Here is a 20,532-nt window from a genome sequence, read left to right on the forward strand (position 1 = left end):
TAAGTGTTTTACAGTGCATTGTGTCATAGAGTGGTAGGTTTGATTTTCCTTTTTCCCTGTCCCATTTGCAATTCCCACCCAACACCCTGTCGACGGCCCAGCCAAGATCAGGACCTTGCATTGGCTCCTGGTCTGGCAACGCCTCGATTTTAAAATTCTTATCCTTGTTTTCACATCCCCTCATGGCCTCACCCCATCTTATCTCTGTAACCTCCTCCAGCCCTACAACCCTCTGAGATCTCTGCACTCCTCCAATTCTGGCCTCTTGCGCATCCCCGATTTTCTTCGAACCTTCAGCTGCCTAGCCTTAAGATATGGAATTCCCTCCATAAACCTCTCTACCTCTCTCTCCTCCTTTGAGATGCTCCTTAAACCCTACCTCTTTGTTCTAATATCTCCTTATGTGGCTCGGTGTCAAATTTTGTTTGATAATCTCTCCTGTGAAGTGCCTTGGGACATTTTACTACGTTAAAGGCGCTATATAAATGCAAATTGTTGTTGCTGCATATGGAGAATTACAGGTACAAACCGGTGTTCTGGCACTCCTGTGTTTGCATAACCTTCTGAAATTCAGACTTCCAGTTTGTGATGTCCTTTGAAGCCTTTGTTTATGTTGTGACCTTGTAACTCACTCAAACTGTTATTCTGCATATGAGCTTTGTTTTTAAGGCAGATTAATAACATGTTGTGAATTTGCAGAAGAATCAGTCCATATCTGTGCATTTAATGTTTTTGCTAAATAGGAACAATTGGATAAAGAAAACATTTTGCCCATCCATACAATGTTCCAATAAGCACCATCCAATATAACTATGGCTTTCTTTTATCAGTTTTTATCAAAATTCACAAAAATATTCTTGCTTTTCCTCCCTTGGGCATTATTGTTACCCCCCCCCCCCCCCCCTTATTTGGTATTTCATTATTCTCTGATAACCCGATTTTATATTATTTTGATCTGGCTTTGAGTTGTAAATGCTATCTCCGGCTTCCAAAAAATCTGTGCTTCCTCATCCTGTCTTGCACTCCGATTTAGTTAAGGAATCTGAATGTAAATATGTTTGTCTTTTACAGGCTCACACATACAGGCAATGCACTAAGAATTGAATGCTGATCTCTCACACGCAACTTTTTTCAATTATTAAAGATAATTTCCACCATTTTTTTGAAATTTTTTGTTGATTGCTCTCTGTTTCCAAAATAAACTCTGAAAAATTCTGAGGAAACTTTTTCTGAAACAAAAATGAGAATGCTGAGCTGTCATTGTATACTGTACTTTTAAAACAAAAATGTGCAAAAATTCTCATCTCAGGTGCTAATTTGCTTTTTCCCTTTTTTTTTTCAAGTCATTCCACCTTTCCAGTATGAGGATGAATCCAGGCCTCGTAATGCACCTACCAAGGCTGCGATTCCCCCACCAATCTATGATGAACCAGAGAGACCCCGGTCCCCACCTGGCCCTACCAACTCCTTCATCGCAAACATGGGGTAGGTGAAAAATCGAACTAAACAAAGCTCTTTATCAAAATGTTATGTAGTATGGATTTTCATTTATGCCTGTTATATAAATGGGATTGATATTATGAAGAATGCTGCTTTGTATTGTTGACCTATGCATTGGCCAGAGTATACATACTTCCTCCATTAATGTTCATGGAATGCATTTGAGCTGGTTTCCTAGATCGAGATGTCATGGAACCAACCAGGAAACAGGCTATATTAGACCTTGTATTGTGTAATGAGACAGGGTTAAATAGTAATCTGACAGAAAGTGATCCCCTGGGAAGAGTGATCAAAACATGATAGAATATGATAGAATTTCACATTGAGTTTGAGAGTGACATACTTAAGTCCGAAACTAGAATCTTTAAACTTAAATAAAGCCAATTACATAGGTATGAGGGGCGAGTTGACTTTGGTAGATTGGGAAATTAAATTAAAGGGTATGACAGTTGAAAAGCAACGGCAAACATTTAAAGAAATATTTCAATATTCTCAACAAATGTACATTCCATTGAGAAATAAAAACTCCATGGGAAAAGTGATCCACCCGTGGCTAACTAAAGAAGATTAGGACAGTATTAGATTAAAAGAAGAGGCCAATAATGTTACCAAGAAGAGTAGTAAGCCTGAGGAATGGGAGAGTTTTAGAAACCAGCAAAGGGTGACCAAAAAATTGATTAAAAAGGGAGAAAATAGAATATGAAAGTAAACTAGCAAGAAAGAAATAATAAAACGGATTGTAAGAACTTCTACAAGCATGTAAAATGGAAGAGAGTAGCAGAAGAAAACGTTGGTCCCCTAGAGGCTGAGACAGGAGAAATTATAATAGGGAATCAGGAAATGGCAGATGCGTTAAACAAATATTTTGTAGCTGTCTTTACAGTAGAAGACACAAAAAGCAGACCAGAAATAGCCAAGGGCTAATGAGAGTGAGGAACTTAAAGTGATTATTATCAGTAGAGAAAAAGTACTTGAGAAACTAATGGGACTAAAAGCTGATAAATCTGGACCTGATGGCCTACATCTGAGGGTTCTAAAAGAGGTGGCTGCAGAGATAGAGGATGCATTGGTTATGATCTTCCAAAATTCCCTTGATTCTAGAACAGTCCCAGCAGATGGGAAGGTAACAAATGTAAGCCTGCTATTCAAGAAAGGAGGGGGGGAGAGAAAACACGGAAATACAGGCCAGTTAGCCTGATATCAGTCGTCAGGAAAATGCTGGAATCCATTCTTAAGGAAGTGGTAACGGCACTTAATAGTATGATTAGGCAGAGTCAATGTGGTTTTATGAAAGGGAAATTGTGTTTAATAAATTTATTGGAGTTCTTTGCTCTAATCGGCGCGGAAAACTACAGGCTTCCCACTGGGAATGCCAAGTCCAAAAATTTCACGGTCGCGACCCAAAAAACCAACTATTTTCAACTCCCACTCACCCACAACCCACCCTTTCTTGGGGTTTAAAGAGTATGCAAAGGGATATAGACAGGTTAAATGAGTGGGCAAGAAATTCACTCCCTTCACCACTGTGGCTGCAGTGTGTACCATCCACAGGATGCACTGCAGCAACTTGCCAAGGCTTCTTCGACAGCACCTCCCAAACCCGCGACCTCTACCACCTAGAAGGACAAGGGCAGCAGGCGCATGGGAACAAAACCACCAGCACGTTCCCCTCCAAGTCACACACCATCCCGACTTGGAAATATATCACCGTTCCTTCATCGTTGCTGGGTCAAAATCCTGGAACTCCCTTCCTAACAGTACTGTGGGAGAACCTTCACCACACGGACTGCAGCGGTTCAAGAAGGCGGCTCATCACCACCTTCTCAAGGGCAATTAGGGATGGGCAATAAATGCTGGCCTCGTCAGCGACGCCCACATCCCATGAACGAATTTTTTAAAAAAAGGTGGCAGATGGAGTATAATGTGGGGAAATGTGAGGCTATTCACTTTGGTAGGAAGAATAGAAAAACAGAGTTTTTTAAATGGTGAGAAACTATTAAATGTTGGTGTCCATAGAGACTTGGATGCCCTGGTACAAGAAACACACAAAGTTAGCATGCAAGTACAGCAGGCAGTTAGGAAAGCAAATGGCATGTTGGCCTTTAATGCAATGGGGTTGGAATAAAAGAGTAAGGGAGTCTTACTACAATTGTATAGAGCTTTGGTGAGACCTCACCTAGAGTACTGTGTACAGTTTTGGTCTCCATATCTAAGGAAGGATATACTTGCCTTAGAGGCGGTGCATCGGAGGTTCACTAGATCAATTCCTGGGATGAGAGGGTTGTCCTATGAGGAGAGGTTGAGTAGAATGGGCCTATACTCTCTGGAGTTTAGAAGAATGAGAGGTGATCTCATTGAAACATATAAGATTCTGAGGGGGCTTGACAGGATAGATGCTGCGAGGTTGTTTCCCCTGGCTGGAGAGTCTAGAACTAGAGGGCATAGTAGCAGGATAAGGGGTTGGCCATTTAAGACTGAGATGAGGAGGAATTTCTTCATGCAGAGGGTTGTGAATCTTTGGAATTCTCTACCTCAGGGGGCTGTGGCTGCTGAGTCGTTGAGTATATTCAAGGCTGAGGTAGATAGATTTTTGGACTCTAGGGGAATCGAGGGCTATGGGGATTGGGCGAGAAAGAGGAGTTGAGGTTGATGATCAGCCTTGATCTGATTGAATGGCGGAGCAGGCTCGAGCGGCCAAATGGCCTACTCCTGCTCCTATTTCTTATGTTCTAACTCAGAATCTTATTTGCATGAACAGGCATGTACATAGGAACAAGAGTAGGCCATTTAGCTCCTCGAACCTGTTACGCCATTCAATGAGATCATGGCTGATCTGTGACCTAATTCTATATGCCAGCCATAGCCCCATGTCTCTTAATACCTTTGGTTAACAAAAATCTATCAACCTCAGATTTAAAATTAACAATTAAGCTATGAATACCTTTTGCCATGCATCACAGAAGCTGAAACACCCAGCATGTACAATCAGTAAAAAGTCCAATCGAAACTTACCAATAATGTGCCCAGCACATTGATCCGGTAAAACCTCAGCACTACAGAGTCATGGTGACTAGAAGAATATTTTTTCTAATCGGGGATTATTCTTTTGAGCTTTAAGCTCCCCCACTGACTGCAAGAACACAGGAATTTTTAGGAACAGAGAGAGGTCATTTTCAACTCGATCTACTCACCTGCTCATCATTTTCCTTGATTCCTTCCCAAAACGCATCTATTTGTCCCTTGAACCCATTTGTATGGTGCACTTCGTTTCCTTCCCTCGTAACGTATTCCTAAAGTTTGTTACCTTTTGTATAAAAAATACTTTTTTTTACTTCTTTTCTCCATTACTCTAATTTTTAATTTGTGTCCCCTGATTTTTGAACCCATCGTCATGGTGAACATTTGCCTGGATCAATTGTCAATTCCTTTCCTAACCTTGAAAATTTCAAATAGGTTACCTGAAATCTCTTGGATTCAGATTGCTCAAACTCATTTCACATAGAAGTCATTTAACAGCCAGAGAGGAGATACTTTCATCCCATTGATCTGGGCCAGATTCAATGGTCCTAGAGATGAAAGGACAGTAAAGTAACTGACTCTGTCACCTAGTCCTTATGAGGAGGGATTTTTAATGTAATGGCAGACTAGAACTTTTTTGCACAGAAAGGGAAATCTCGAAAATATATATGTACTACATGGTCATCTGAAGAAGCTGTGTGCTAAGCACCACAATACTTTGCAGCTTCAGCATTATTCCCAGAAGTAGACTCATTTCAACAAGATCTAGAAAAAGTAGTTGACATCACAGAGGAGTGCATAGCTAAATCATAATTAATATACCTGAGGAGGAATTAGTCCAAAGTTCCTGTTCCTAATCATTACCCAGTGACTCCTTTTGGAAAGTGCACATGTATAGATATTGGGTGGAGACAGAATTAGGCTTGACTGTGATGCCTGTAATGTTGAATAGTCTGTTAACATGCACTGTCGAGGCTTACACATGAAGATTGGGCACTTGGCAATGTACCAGAAAGTGCGTGATATCCCAGAACTGCACCCAAGGATACACAACCTTCAGAAGATGAAAAAGTTGGACAAAAGGTTTAAAAAAAAGTGTTGTTGCTGTAGTGTGTACTCTATTAAACTATTAGCCAATTCAACCTAGCTGGAAGTGTTGGCTCCCATTCCAAGCAACTGCTGTTCATGTTGTTACTGTCAACCATGAGGTGGCAGCATTGGTCTGGAAAATATACTTAAAACCAAAACAACTGTAACCTCTGCTAGGGAATAGAGTAGACTTTAGGGGTGCACAAATGGCAGGCCCAAATTTAGGCTTCAGCGTTATATTAATATGCGTATTGTTTTCTGGTTTCAGTGGGAATAACTTTTGCAAAGTTTAATTTCACGTTTTATTTACTTGTCTGCAACCTGATGCTGTGTGGTACCTTCCCCCCCTGCCCTGATTTATATTGTTTTCATTCTCCCTGAGGTGCCCCTGTGGGCCAGTTCACTAATGGAGACTGACATTATGATGCAATTGCACACTGTATCATGAGCTGGCTTGGAATTAACATAGCGGCAGTTCTATGTGGCTGCATGCTTGCCTCATGGCACTATCTTGCAGACACATGAAACTAGCTCTACACATTTAGTGGACCAGAACAGGATGCGCTGGATCTGATGGTGTATTGCAGTGTCCACGAAAATGTGAGTCCTGGGTGTCGCCAGGACCCAGTAGGTCACCTTTACATTTACAATTGCTATGGAAGGTGTGCATCATCGTGTAAGGCAAAATTAGTTTTATAGTCTCCCGTGTAGTCTGGTAAACCGCAAACAAAATGTCATTAATAAGCCCTGGAATACTATACGAAATGTAATCACATTGTACAATTTGATTCTGGCTGCCATTTGGTGAACGTGCACCGAATTCTGAAGTGCCTTCCAGAAAATCGTACAATGCAGAAACATTTAGGAAATAAGCTAAAGGCTATGAGATTGGATACACTGAATAACTCGGAGATTTGGGCTTGATTCCCAGCCCAATGGGATGAATTCTCAATCTGACAGCTGAGTTGGAACATTCTAAATCCATTTCCTATTGGCATGAGCCCATGACATAGCCACGCCTGTAATATGTCACAGAATTGGCAGTCTCACTCATAGAAGCCACGATGATTGCCAGTCTGGAATATGGAAATGAAACATTGGTGCGGGAGTGGATACTTTTTGAGTGCTGTGACAGCGTAGAGGGTGTCTTTGGATAAAGGGACTGAAAACTGAAAATATTCTGTTAAACAAATAGCATCAGCTGATTCCAATGGCTGGATTTTTAATTTACAGCATCCTTCTGTTTTTGACAGCGGCACAGTGGCGCACAAAATTATGCAGAAATATGGCTTCCGTGAGGGGCAGGGCCTAGGGAAGCACGAGCAAGGATTGAGCACAGCACTATCAGTGGAGAAGACAAGCAAACGAGGAGGAAAGATTATTGTTGGTGATAGTGCAGAAAAAGGTACCTGCGCACGCGAGGCTGTAATACTGTACTGGGTTAAAATGTTAGTGATTTTATAAAAGCTGCTATACCTGTCATTAAAAATACTGAATGAGAATTATTAACTAAATAATGGGCTCCACACAGCTACATTTGTGCTTTGATGTACTGTGTTTTTTTAAAACTTCTTCCTGTCAAGATTCTGTCTGCTTATTAAACGACAGAAATCTCTGTCAGCTCATAATTGGTATCTGAATAATCAAGCTCTACCACCATCCTCCATATGCAAACTTCACAGGAGAACAGAAGGGGTGGTCACTGGGATCCAGCAATGATTTAAAAATATCGGGAACAGTGCTTAGTAGATTCCAATTGGAGAGAGAGATACATATACTGCACATGTTATCTGTATTGAAGGGATATTGTAACTGTTCATTTTTTCTCTCTTTAAAAAATCACTTCATAGATTATTGCAAAATTCTATTGTGAAAGATTTCCCTGCTTTTAGTGTATTGTCTTTTTAATTTTTTTCTTTCATTTTTAATATCTATATTTTGCATCATTTTAATTGTCCACTTCTGTCTAATGACAGGAATAAATGAAGATTTGCTTTATTAGCTTTTTCAAAACAAGCTGCCTACTGAGGCTGCTTTTGTCAGTCAGACTTTCCAGTGCCATATTCTGATTTGATTGAAACAAAGAAGGGCACATAACTTAAAATACTAGGAAATCGCCTTGGTATAAATGGGCAAAATCACTTGGGAGATAGAAGAGGAAAAGAGCCTAAACTATTTGCCTCTCATTTGTAACTGTAAATGTAGTGAATTTGGTTAATTCAAAATAAAGTCAACCATTTTGGTGGCTTTTTTTGCCTTTTTTGGACTGTTTAAATGCAGAACTCCTGCCGATACAGATACCAGTAGGCTTCAGTTTCCAAAATACTGGGGTGAATAAAATGGCTGCTGCCTGTCTTCTGTTACTGTGCAATCCTCCCACTGCCACTGTTTTGACTTTAAATTAGCCCTTTTTTATGACCACATTAAAATCATTGAGCTGGGGGAAAAAGTTGAAACCATTCGATGCGTGCTTTTCCAAAAAAAAATGTATTTTCCCCTTCTGTATATCCCCAACATTATAGATTTGTTTCTGTTTCTCCCTCTCCCTTTTAGGCCCTTTTACAACACACACTGCTCATTCAACCGAGGTAAACATTCCCAAGTATTTGCCAGTCTCATCCTGTAATTCAACACCCGAGTGGCCCAGGTTGACTTGCCTTCTGAGTTCTCCTCCCTCTCGAGAATCATGTGGCCACTCCTGAGCACCTTGCACAGAGATCCTAGTTGAGATTAGAGTTTTGGGCTTGAATCCATGTTCCGTTACTCTAGTCCAGTTCATAAAGAATGCAGCATGCCTTTTGATGACTTTCACAGCTTAGCTTCATAGATTAGAGAGTGCTTCAATAAAACTGGGTAAAATGACGGTAAGTGCATTTACATGGACTCTTTGGTTTACTAACAGTGGAAATGCCTGCAGCTGCCAAGAAATCAGAAGCAAACCCACTGACTGAGATCCTGAAAAATCCCACAAAAGTGGTCTTATTGCGGGTAAGGAATGAAAGTGTTGACCTGTTTGCATTTTGATAGTAAATTTGGATTCAGAAATTAAGTCGATTTAAAAACTACTTGAACCGTCTTTTGCCACCGATCTCTCTCTCTCTACACATATTACTGCTGTACTTCAGGTTTCAGATATTCTGCTCATCATTCACTTGAAAATCCTACCTTGCATATGCATTTTCAGTTGCTGTAAAGACCATTGTGTAAGTCACACTGCTGTTAAAAACTATCACTGCACCCTTTATGCTGTTAGCCAAGTGGTGGAAGCTTGCTTGTGCTGGGCTACCAGTTGCAGTTCTAGTTTGCAGATCATTAAAATCCTGTGTGAAAGTGTGATTTGTACATCAGATATTAGTAAGACCACTGCTGTATAATCTCTGATTACTGGTTTTATTCAAAATTAATTTCTGGGGCAAGTAATAAAGTTGCATATTAATTTTTGGCGCAGAGACAGCCACTGGTTAATTTATGTTTTAAGAACACTTACATTTTCCAATGTAACGAATTGGATGGTGGCCATTGTCAACCACAAGATACGCAGACAATATCTAATGCAATAGTTTGTACGTCACAGAGATAATATTTGTAAATAATTATCTAAAACTTCTTTATTCTAACCCGCTCCAACAAACTTTTAATGATATTACTGAACTATTAGATGACCATTGATTTTTTATTATCTGTTAAATCATTTTCCTTATGCCACATATGATCTTCTGTTCTAATGGGTGTTTAGGGATATGAGTGGAAACTGTTTCTGGCATTATAGGCCAAGATCTTGGCAAATAGAAATATATCGCGCAAACTTGCTGGTAAATGGGAACCCTCAGTTTTGAAAAGCCTATGGGAAAAGTGCAAGGATTTGATTCGAGCAATAGAACAGTGAAGGTTTTGGTATCCAAGAATGTATTTCGATTTTTACCATTGAAAGTTAATTTGTGTAGAGTACAGTATTTGCATATTTTACAAAGAATAGCACATTCTGAAAAATACTGTTGATCACATGACTTAATCGGTTTGATACAAACATCCAATTAAGAGACATTTATTGCAGCATAAAAAAATTAAATTTGGAAACCACTTGAAAATATATTTTGGTAAAACATATGACACATCAGTCAAGCTTGATCCTGTCCTCATTTGTATTGTTAACCAGCCATTATTTTATATTCATTAGTCTGTATTTGGTTGCTTTTTTCTTAGAACATGGTGGGGTCTGGAGAAGTCGATGATGACCTGGAAGGTGAAACCAAGGAAGAGTGTGAAAAGTATGGAAAAGTGACCAAATGTGTCATATTCGAGGTAGGAACTTTGCTGAAGTGTTCTTTAAATGATTAAGCCTAAGCTTGTCTCAAATTGAGTACAAAAATGATAGCAATTTCTATATTAATATGGCTTGCCAGTCTACAGTGGAAGTGGCCCTGTATGGCACAAGCAATTTAACAGCATCTGTTAGACCACATTGCTGGACTTTGTTGGGAAAAAGTAGTTAAATTAGTATTTCAAGAAAATTTTAAAATAATTTTATTCTGTACAAAAGAAAAGTGGTAATATTTCTCAGTCCTTTCTTTCAAGCCTCGTACTCGTACTGCTCATTTTTATTATCTGTTAAATCATTTTGCTTATGCCACATATGATCTGCTGCTAATGGGTGTTTAGGGATATGATACATGATTACATAACAGTGACTGCATTTCAATGCAATTTATCCTAGGTGAAGCACTTTGGGACATTTCTGAAAGACATGAGTATTGCATAAATCAACACTAAAACAGGCCATTTGGCCCAACCAATCTATATTGGTGTTTATCTTTCACACAAGTAGCAGTCCGAATCTTATGTGCCCGCCTCTGTTATAATGAAAACAGCTTCAATTTTTCAAGTCTTTTTTGTATTTGTATTTCCTCAAATTAAGAAGTATCTGAGTGAATCTGCACTGTACCCTCTCTTTTGCTTCAATGTCCTTCCTCTTGTGTGGAGCCCAAATCTGCACACAGTACTACGATTGTGGTCTTACTAAGGTTTTCTATAGATTCACTATTACGCCTTGACTTTTATAATCTATACCTCTTTTCATAAAACCCAGTATAGCATTAGCATTGTTTATGGCTTTATCCACTTGAGGTGCTGCTTTTAATATTTTATAAACCTGATTTTCCCATCTCCCCGCCCCGCCCCCCCCCCACACCAAATCCCTCTGCTCTTCCACTTCACCAGCTTCTCTTCCCCCCCCCCCCAGTTCAGAGTATTATTACTTTTATTTTTTTGACCAATATGTACAACCTCACATTTATTAACATTGAATTTCATTTGCTAATTTTTTGCCCATTCTACCACCTTATCAGAAGCCCTTTGAAGCTTCTTTTGGTCCTCAGAATTATTACCATACCTCCTATTTTAGTATTGTCCGCAAACTCCTTCTTGCCCTGTATCCAAATCATTGATGTTCATAATGAACATAAGTGGAACCAGAACAGAACCCTGTGAAATTCCTGCTGTCCAGTTCCAACCATACTGAGAAGCCAGCCTTAACTCCTACCCTCTTTTCCTCCCTTCTAGCCAGTTGTTAATCTAATTTGTTATCCTTCCCCTAATTCCATTCTCCTTAATCTCCAATAGTCTCCTGTCTGGTATCTTGTCAAAGGTTTTCTGAAAGTCCAAGTGCACCACATCCACTGAGAAGGCACTATATAAATGTATCTTCCTTTCCCTCTAGACATACATCACCCTCGAACCTGTGCTCAGCAATTTGTTCCACTTAATATAAATTTTAAGTTACACTGGTAACCTTTGGATATTCTCTATTTACAACATCCTTTCACATGCTGCAATGGTTATAATGTCAAATTGAATCTAGAGGGCTCAAGAAAATTTCAGTAAAGGGAAGAAAAATACTCAGTGGAGATGTACGGAACGTAAAACTAACATTAAACAAATATCAACTCGTTCCAGGTAAGATTTAGACTGCGAGTTGTTAAAACTTGTATTTTCTGACTGGAAACAAAACAAAAATTTAACAATCCAGAATAAGTTCACAGTTAATCATCATCTATGGAACATGCTAAAATGGGGAAGGAGGAAGAGAGAAAGGAGAACCTTCATCAATACTGGTGTCCCTCCATAGGATTAGGTGATTAAGCCTTTTCACTGCTAGTTCTGGTCATGCAGATGAGCTAAGAATGCATGGAATCCTGATAGTTGTGACATTCTCTAAATTATATTGTAGTGCGTAGATAGAACTTGAGGTGAATGGAGTAAGGAGTGAAATAACACAAGGTATTGTAAACCTGGTGTATTGATTCTGGTAATAGAAACACGTGCATGGTTTCTATGCCCATTTCAACAGCTGAAATCAGTAAGTTGCACCTACAGGTTTTCAGCTGATTTTAAAAATAAACTGGATTAAGATGGAACCTTTATGTACAGATTTTGCAGTAATTTCTGCAGCTTTCTTCCCCTTGATATTTTCTTGACCAAACTGAGATTAGGAACTCATCATTTAGTTTCAAAAAAGCTTGTGTCCTATCCACCCATGGAGCATTATATTGGCACACTATCACATGATTGCTGAAAATCATTTTAAAGTTTATTTTCTTCTGAACTGTCTGTACAATGGCAGAGTTACAGGTTATTGCTCAGCTAGTGAATAAAATGGCAGTTACAGCTTATTGCTCAGCCTTTGTGTAGAATGGCAGAGTTACAGCTTATTGTTCAGCCATTGTGTAGAATGGCAGATATAAGGAATCTTACAACACCAGGTTATAGACGAACAGTTTTATTTGAAAATCACAAGCTTTCGGAGGCTTTCTCCTTCGTCAGGTGAGTGTGGAATTCCTTGAAGGTTACCGCATATATAGTCAGAGAACAATGCCTGGTGATTACAGATAATCTTTCCAACTGCCCGTTGTCAAGGCGATCAGACAGAGAGACAGTACATGCAGGACTACTGAATATACAAACGGTCCGAACCCAAAGACAGACAGACAGAGAGAGAGAGAGAAACATCCGAAAGGAAGAGAAAGAGAGAGAATGACCAGTTGTATTAAAAACAGATAACTCTTTTTTTCGCTGGTGCGGTTACGTGTAGCGTGACATGAACCCAAGATCCCGGTTGAGGCCGTCCTCATGGGTGCGGAACTTGGCTATCAATTTCTGCTTGACGATTTTGCGTTGTCTTGTGTCTCGAAGGCCGCCTTGGAGAACGCTTACCCGAAGATCGGTGGCTGAATGTCCTTGACTGCTGAAGTGTTCCCCGACTGGGAGGGAACCCTCCTGTCTGGCGATTGTTGCGCGGTGTCCGTTCATCCGTTGTCGCATTGTATGGTACATTGGCGAGACCATGCAGACACTGTGACAACGGATGAACGGACACCGCGCAACAATCGCCAGACAGGAGGGTTCCCTCCCAGTCGGGGAACACTTCAGCAGTCAAGGACATTCAACCACCGATCTTCGGGTAAGCGTTCTCCAAGGCGGCCTTCGAGACACACGACAACGCAAAATTGTCGAGCAGAAATTGATAGCCACGTTCCGCACCCATGAGGACGGCCTCAACCGGGATCTTGGGTTCATGTCACGCTACACGTAACCCCACCAGCGAAAAAAGAGTTATCTGTTTTTAATACAACTGGTCATTCTCTCTCTTTCTCTTCCTTTCGGATGTCTCTCTCTCTCTCTCTCTCTGTGTCTTTGGGTTCGGACCGTTTGGATATTTAGTAGTCCTGTATTTACTGTCTCTCTGTCTGATCGCCTTGACAACGGGCAGTTGGAAAGATTATCTGTAATCACCAGGCATTGTTCTCTGACTATATATGCGGTAACCTTCAAGGAATTCCACACTCACCTGACGAAGGAGAAAGCCTCCGAAAGCTTGTGATTTTCAAATAAAACTGTTGGTCTATAACCTGGTGTTGTAAGATTCCTTACATTTGTCCACCCCAGTCCATCACTGGCATCTCCACATCATAGAATGGCAGAGTTACAGCTTATTGTTCAGCCAGTGTGTAGAATGGCAGAGTTACAGGTTATTGCTCAGCCACTGTGTGGAATGGCACATACAGGTTATTGTTCAGCTAGTGAATAGAGTAGCAGAGCTCTTCCCTTTTTGAAGAATTAAAAAAAAATCTCTATACTTTTGGATTGGTTGTAGATTTGCAGTATTAGCTAATGCAGGTGATATTCCTTTAATGTTCCAGTAGATGGAAAAAGACTTCCTTTTGTGGCTTTAATGAAATGCACTTGTTTGTAGTTTGTGTCCCAAATACCAAGTAGGTATCAATGTTCTCAGCTTTCCCACTCATCAATTTACATGAGCTGAAATGCAGAGATAAACTAGAGTGTCTGCTTTCCTGCATTAAGACACACACCTGTAGATTCTCTCCAGATTTCTATAAGAACAATGGAAGCTCAGATCTACTGCAATAAAATAATTAAACAATTACTAAAACATAGATACATTAAGGTGCATTGCATGTATCGTGGAATTTCAACTATTCACCATCTCATAGTTTGAGAATTTTCATGGATATCCGTCCATGGAGCATTATATTGGCTCACCATCACATGATTGCTGAAAATCATTTTAAAGTAATAGTTGAGGCTGCCAGTACTTTTTTCTTCAGTTTTCTTTGTTGTTCCGCACTTATTGGTGATGGAACAGGTGATTTACTGGCTTAAAGCTCCACTATGCACCTGCTCATTATTCCAGACGCCAGACCCGCCACAAAACTGAGAGACAGTCAAAATTACGCTCTCAACACCAACCAGCTACAGAAAAGAGCACTAAAGGCAGCATGTACTTACCTCCAACTCTCTCATCAGCAGCCTCTAATGTGCTGCAAGTAATTGTACCAGCTAGTGGTAAAGTCATCAGCTCTGCAACATCTGGTCTGAGTGAAGACTGCCCACAGATCACTGGAGGTGAGTGAATTTAGTAGTTGCCACAGTAGCTGGAGTTCCTGTAGTTGGCATCAAAGGATCATTTACAGAAAGAACTTGCATTTATATAGCGCCTTTCACGACTTCAGGGCATCGCAAAGTGCTTTACAACCAATGAAGTACTTTTTTTTTGAGTGTGGTCAAAATGTAGGAAATATAGTATAGTTGCTGTGGGCTCTGTGGTGCATCCAGCAGTTGAAATCGGGGGATGGAGCTTTGATCATCTCGTGGATCGGCTATTCCAGTGCAGCTGATCTTCCCGGCAGTGTTACTGGAGAAGGTCACAGTGGGCTGCTGGGTGAGGAGATCCAGCACAGCCACAATTCAAAGCAACAATCAGCAGTGTATTTTGGAGTCGATTCCATTATCGAGATTGGAGGAGGCTCCATTTTGTCAAATAATTGAGATATCTGTTTAAAAAAAATTTATTTGTGCTTTTTACTTAGCCTCTTTTTTCAGTGCATAATGTGAGTTAGAAAATAAGTTTTCATGTGAACAAAACATTTTGTTTTGCATAGAATTGGATGAACTTTCTATGATGTATTGCATTTTCTGTGCCGATTTCCAGAGAGGCAGTAATTTCTACTGTGGTTCCAAGTTTCATTATTACTGTAAACACTTCAAATACATTGCATTGTGCCTGGTCATCTTCTGTTGTAGTTTTCTTGAAATATTTGTTCTAAAGCAGTTATGATGCAACCAGTTGACTCTAAAATGCTTTCTTTCCAGGAACAGCCTCAATTTATAGCTGTTAGTATGCAGCTGTAGAATTCAGCTAGCCTGTCAGCATACTGGTCAGCCAAAGGTTATTCAGGCTGAGCCAGAAACTCTCCCCTGCCCCCTCCCAAATAGACTGCTATTCAGCTAGAAGGCCTAACTCTAACCAAATTGTTCACTTGCTCCCTTAACTTGGTACATGTAACAAATCAAAGCCATCATTGTGGTTATTGTATAGTTCTTACGGATTTACATTGAATGCTCCTTTTATTTGACTTTGACACCTATTTGATTCTTGCTTTCCTTGATTTTGTTCTCCCAAAATTGGTGACTGATGCTAGGGTATAGTTCCACAGGCACAAACAACCCCATGCCATCTTGTTTAAGTGGCAATTATAAATTTGTGAGCTCAGACATTAACTGCCGGTCGACTACTAGGCCTTGGGAGAAGGGAGAGGGGCCTTTATAGCAGAGGCCAATCCTGTCCTTGTTCATTGTCACCTACATGCACTTTTCAGTGGGAGTGACTGGACAGCAATCAGGAGCATGAATGAGACTGTTTATTTTATGTATGGGCCTTGAATCAACTTGGAATTAGTGTAAATGGGCTAAAATATAGGGATGTTCTAATGACACAAACCCACCTGTTTCCGTTGGAAACTTGTGGCCCTGGTTTCAGTGGCTGCTGGAAATACACGGCAGATTCAAAGTATGCAGAGACCCGGTACTGTTGATCTCCTTCTATTTTGTGACTCCGGTACGTCCTATGGGTCCTCCCAAAGGCAATCTAATACTCATGGTATTTCACACAATTAATATTTTTGTTTGATTTTGCAGATTCCTGGGTCACCTGATGATGAGGCAGTCAGGATATTTGTTGAATTTGAGCGGGTAGAGTCTGCAATCAAAGGTAACAATACTTTGCTAATTCTTTTTTCAATGAGAACCTAACGGTGTTTCCCTGAGTTCTCCCAATGAGTAGATGAGCCATATAGACCAGGAATGCCCCAGGTTTGATCCCTGATCTATGCTGAATTAGCTGATCTCAGTTAGGGGGCAGTAAAGGTATTCGTGGTATTTAGTGACTCTGGATTAGAGAAGGAAAAATCATCCCTGCTGCTGATCTCTCCAGTAACCCTTGGTGGAAGTGTGCATGTGGGAATCAGGTGAGAAGATGATTGGAGTTGGCTATGATGCCCCTATGGATGAATAGCTGACCAACATGCACTGTGAACACACAAACGATGGCTAACTGGGTGAAAGGGTATGTGACACCTGGTGGAGCATTATCCCAACCAAAGGTTAGTATCTTAAGAAAAGGGAGAAAATTGTTCAGAAAAATAAACTTTTTAAAAAATGATGAAACTTTAACATGAGATGGCGTGAGATTATTTTGAATGCAATTAACTTTAGAGTAGGGGTCCTCCTCAGAATTTGGGCTTAAGGGACATTGTTGAAGTAGTGTGGAAAGATCTTTTACTTTGAATCAAGCCTGTGCTACATCCGCTACTGGGCGGCTATAGTGGGATAGTGTTCCATTCTCCACTTTAGCATTTTCATTCCTCACCTTCAGCACAGCAATTCACCAAATGAAGACAATGTTATTTGTCGATCAAGTAAGATGTGAATGGGTTTTAGTCAAATATGTATTAATGGATGATATTTTTTCTTTTTTTTTTAAAGGGACAGGTTTGTATCTACACAATATGGCATAACAAGGTCCTTAACTTCCAGTATTTCTGGGCATTTCTCTGAAGTGTGGCTTTAGTCTCACTTCAGGACATTTTTGGATTTTCTTGTACCATTGACATCTAGCATCAAATACAGTGTACATCTGTAATATAATGGTTTAGTATTTTTAAAATTACCATTTGAGTCAATTTCTCAAAATTCAAAAGTGACATTTTTGTACTAACAGAAGGAGCCCTTTTATATATTGTAAACAATTTTACAACACCAAGTTATAGTCCAGCAATTTTATTTTAAATTCACAAGCTTTCGGAGATTTCCTCCTTCCTCAGGCAAATGTTTCATGAGCTCCTTGAAGCCTACGCATTTATACATATAGAACAATACATGGTGTTTACAGACTGCCCCTGCAACTGCCCGTTGCCAAGGCAATCACCGTGTTCAGACAGAGAGGTGTCACCTGCAGAACCCCCGAATACACATTCAACAAAAAAACAAACAGGGAAAAAAAACAGAGAAAAAAAACAGAGAGAGGCAGAAACATCCGGAAGGCAGAGAGAGCCAGCAAATGACCCATTATATTAAAAACAGATAACATTTGTTCGCTGGTGGGGTAACGTGTAGCGTGACATGAACCCAAGATCCCGGTTGAGGCCGTCCTCATGGGTGCGGAACTTGGCTATCAATTTCTGCTCGACGATTTTGCGTTGTCGTGTGTCTCGAAGGCCGCCTTGGAGTACGCTTACCCGAAGGTCGGTGGATGAATGTCCATGACTGCTGAAGTGTTCCCCGACTGGGAGGGAACCCTCCTGTTTGGCGATTGTTGCGCGGTGTCCGTTCATCCGTTGTCGCAGCGTCTGCATGGTCTCGCCAATGTACCATGCTCTGGGGCATCCTTTCCTGCAACGTATGAGGTAGACAACGTTGGCCGAGTCACAGGAGTATGAACCATGCACCTGGTGGGTGGTGTCCTCTCGTGTGATGGTGATTCGGTGATTCGGGTAAGCGTACTCCAAGGCGGCCTTCGAGACACACGACAACGCAAAATCGTCGAGCAGAAATTGATAGCCAAGTTCCGCACCCATGAGGACGGCCTCAACCGGGATCTTGGGTTCATGTCACGCTACACGTTACCCCACCAGCGAACAAATGTTATCTGTTTTTAATATAATGGGTCATTTGCTGGCTCTCTCTGCCTTCCGGATGTTTCTGCCTCTCTGTTTTTTTTCTCTGTTTTTTTTCCCTGTTTGTTTTTTTGTTGAATGTGTATTCGGGGGTTCTGCAGGTGACACCTCTCTGTCTGAACACGGTGATTGCCTTGGCAACGGGCAGTTGCAGGGGCAGTCTGTAAACACCATGTATTGTTCTATATGTATAAATGCGTAGGCTTCAAGGAGCTCTTGAAACATTTGCCTGAGGAAGGAGGAAATCTCCGAAAGCTTGTGAATTTAAAATAAAATTGCTGGACTATAACTTGGTGTTGTAAAATTGTTTACAATTGTCAACCCCAGTCCATCACCGGCATCTCCACATCATTTTATATATTGCACAGAGTTACCAATAATCAAGTGCGCATGTGCCTGTTGGATCTCTTGTTGGCTTGGGGCTTGTAACCAAAATTAAGTGTGTAATTAACTCTTGACTGTAATTCTGTATAAATCACCTGCTACCTGTGGTAATGGTGTTACTGTAATACTGGCTGATTTTTTAAATAAAGTTAGGGTCTCGGTTGTTAAAATAATGAATCTTGCTATTCATATTTCAGCTGTTGTTGACCTGAATGGAAGGTACTTTGGTGGCAGAGTGGTGAAGGCCTGTTTCTACAATCTGGATAAATTCCGGCAGCTGGACCTTGGTGACCTTTTTTAAAAGCACAAATGAAAGTGTTGCATCCATCAGCTTTCTGTACTTGGTGTAAACAGTCCCTTAAGTGTGAAGCAGTGGAAGGAGAATTATTATTAATTCTGAATTGGCACAGCCATCTTTATTGTAGCCATTGTTATACTTCTGCTTTCTTCCCCAACATTAGACACGGTTTCTTCTTCGGGGTGCACAAATGGTTTGGATTTACCATCAAAGTCACCCTGGATTAATGCTAAGATGGCCAGTGGGGCATTGTTCCGTTATGCTTGTTTCTTTTTGTTTGGGAAGATGTTTTAGACACTAGTGCTACTTTGTAGTATTTTCCATCAGAATTTACTTTGACTGTTAAAACCACCGCAGATTTTTTTAATCAAATTCAGACTTGTCACTGGATGTAACCTGATCAGAAGACCAGTTGCATTTTGAGATTACTTTCTTTCACCAGCTTGAACTCTGTGGATCTTGGTGAAGTGATGGAGATAGCAGTGACATTTTTATTTCCCTCTATTCAGTAACTCCTTCCCTTTGTCCATCTTCAATTTCTGTGTCAGAACCTGTGAAATGTTAAATTTATTCAGTTTTCCGTGAAGTGATTTGATTCTGAAGGAAATAATTATAGTGGAACTATTATCTGATTACACCGTATGTTCATAAAATATGGGTGTCCAGTTTGGAGGCATTGGGACTTTTTCCGTACTTCTCATTTATGTCCTTTTCTGTTCAGAATTCATATGCAGCTGGTATGTATTTGGTTGTGTATCCATCTTGACAAAAAGCAAAGTAGTGGCAGAAAATCTTAAATGATTGTAATAATTTCTGTAAATTAAGTTGTGTTTTAAGTGTGACTGGTTGGATTTTGTCAGCCTTATACAGTGGTTATGATAAACTGTTTTATTACGATAATTTGTTGTGGTTCGTCAAAGCTAATGAACATACATTTTTGTATTGTGCATATGCTTTATGTCTTGCAACACTCTTGGAAAAGGGGTAATTATATGTTTTGTATTATATTGAAACTGAACAAGAGTAACCACAAGAACCTTTTAAAAATTGGTGTTTTTTAAGACAACAATGTTGTGGTTCACTTACAAGTTCTTGCTCAAACAGGACATTTTTATATCAGCTCATTGGAATAAGAATGAAGAACCTCTTAATAAAGAGAAAGTATTCCTTCACACACTCCAGTCTCGATTTATGATACTATCTGTATTGTCTTGTGTCATCCCTACCCACTCACAGTTCCACTGGTCCTCCTATACATCCCATAGCTGAAAGGATGGACAGCAAACTTGCTCGCATGCCTCAGCCAATGTTGTAAAGAGCTGGCAGCTATGGGGCATGTCACAGCAGCCCGAGATCAACTCCTCTTCTGACTGCGGCACACTGTTGACTCAAAAAAATTGTTGTTTGATCAAACCAATCAATCAACAAACATGTCAACTTTTAGTCGTAATTTATTTGGGAGTTCGGTAATTTCTTGTAAAGAAAATACATTTTCCAAGGCACCAGAATGTGACCCAACAGTTATTAATAGATTTTATTAACATACCAGTCTGTCAGTATAAGAGTAAATTTTCCTTTGAAATGTTGGGTGTTTATATTTAGTGACTATCCCTTTACCCTACCACTCCATGTCACAGTTACCATGCCACATTCCCCCAATTTTATTTTTCCATTTTGCTCAGACTAGATGAGATTAGGAGCTGTGCTGCAATATGT

The 20,532-nt window shown here is 40.2% G+C and overlaps 1 protein-coding gene across 1 annotated transcript in view; it reads left to right on the plus strand.

Annotated features, from left to right (window-relative positions):
* The window catches only part of rbm17 (RNA binding motif protein 17), a 39,395-nt gene extending 19,405 nt beyond the window's left edge, over nucleotides 1-19,990 (plus strand). Inside the window, exons 7-12 of the mRNA XM_068005093.1 lie at nucleotides 1,344-1,485; nucleotides 6,861-7,012; nucleotides 8,510-8,595; nucleotides 9,811-9,909; nucleotides 16,099-16,171; nucleotides 18,716-19,990. Coding sequence (XP_067861194.1) covers nucleotides 1,344-1,485; nucleotides 6,861-7,012; nucleotides 8,510-8,595; nucleotides 9,811-9,909; nucleotides 16,099-16,171; nucleotides 18,716-18,819 — 656 coding nt within the window. The 3' untranslated portion in view covers nucleotides 18,820-19,990. The remainder of the gene's footprint in view (nucleotides 1-1,343; nucleotides 1,486-6,860; nucleotides 7,013-8,509; nucleotides 8,596-9,810; nucleotides 9,910-16,098; nucleotides 16,172-18,715) is intronic.
* Nucleotides 19,991-20,532: the final 542 nt, after the last annotated feature.

The sequence above is a fragment of the Heptranchias perlo genome, chromosome 24, assembly GCF_035084215.1.
Source record: "Heptranchias perlo isolate sHepPer1 chromosome 24, sHepPer1.hap1, whole genome shotgun sequence".
NCBI classification, from domain to species: domain Eukaryota; kingdom Metazoa; phylum Chordata; class Chondrichthyes; order Hexanchiformes; family Hexanchidae; genus Heptranchias; species Heptranchias perlo.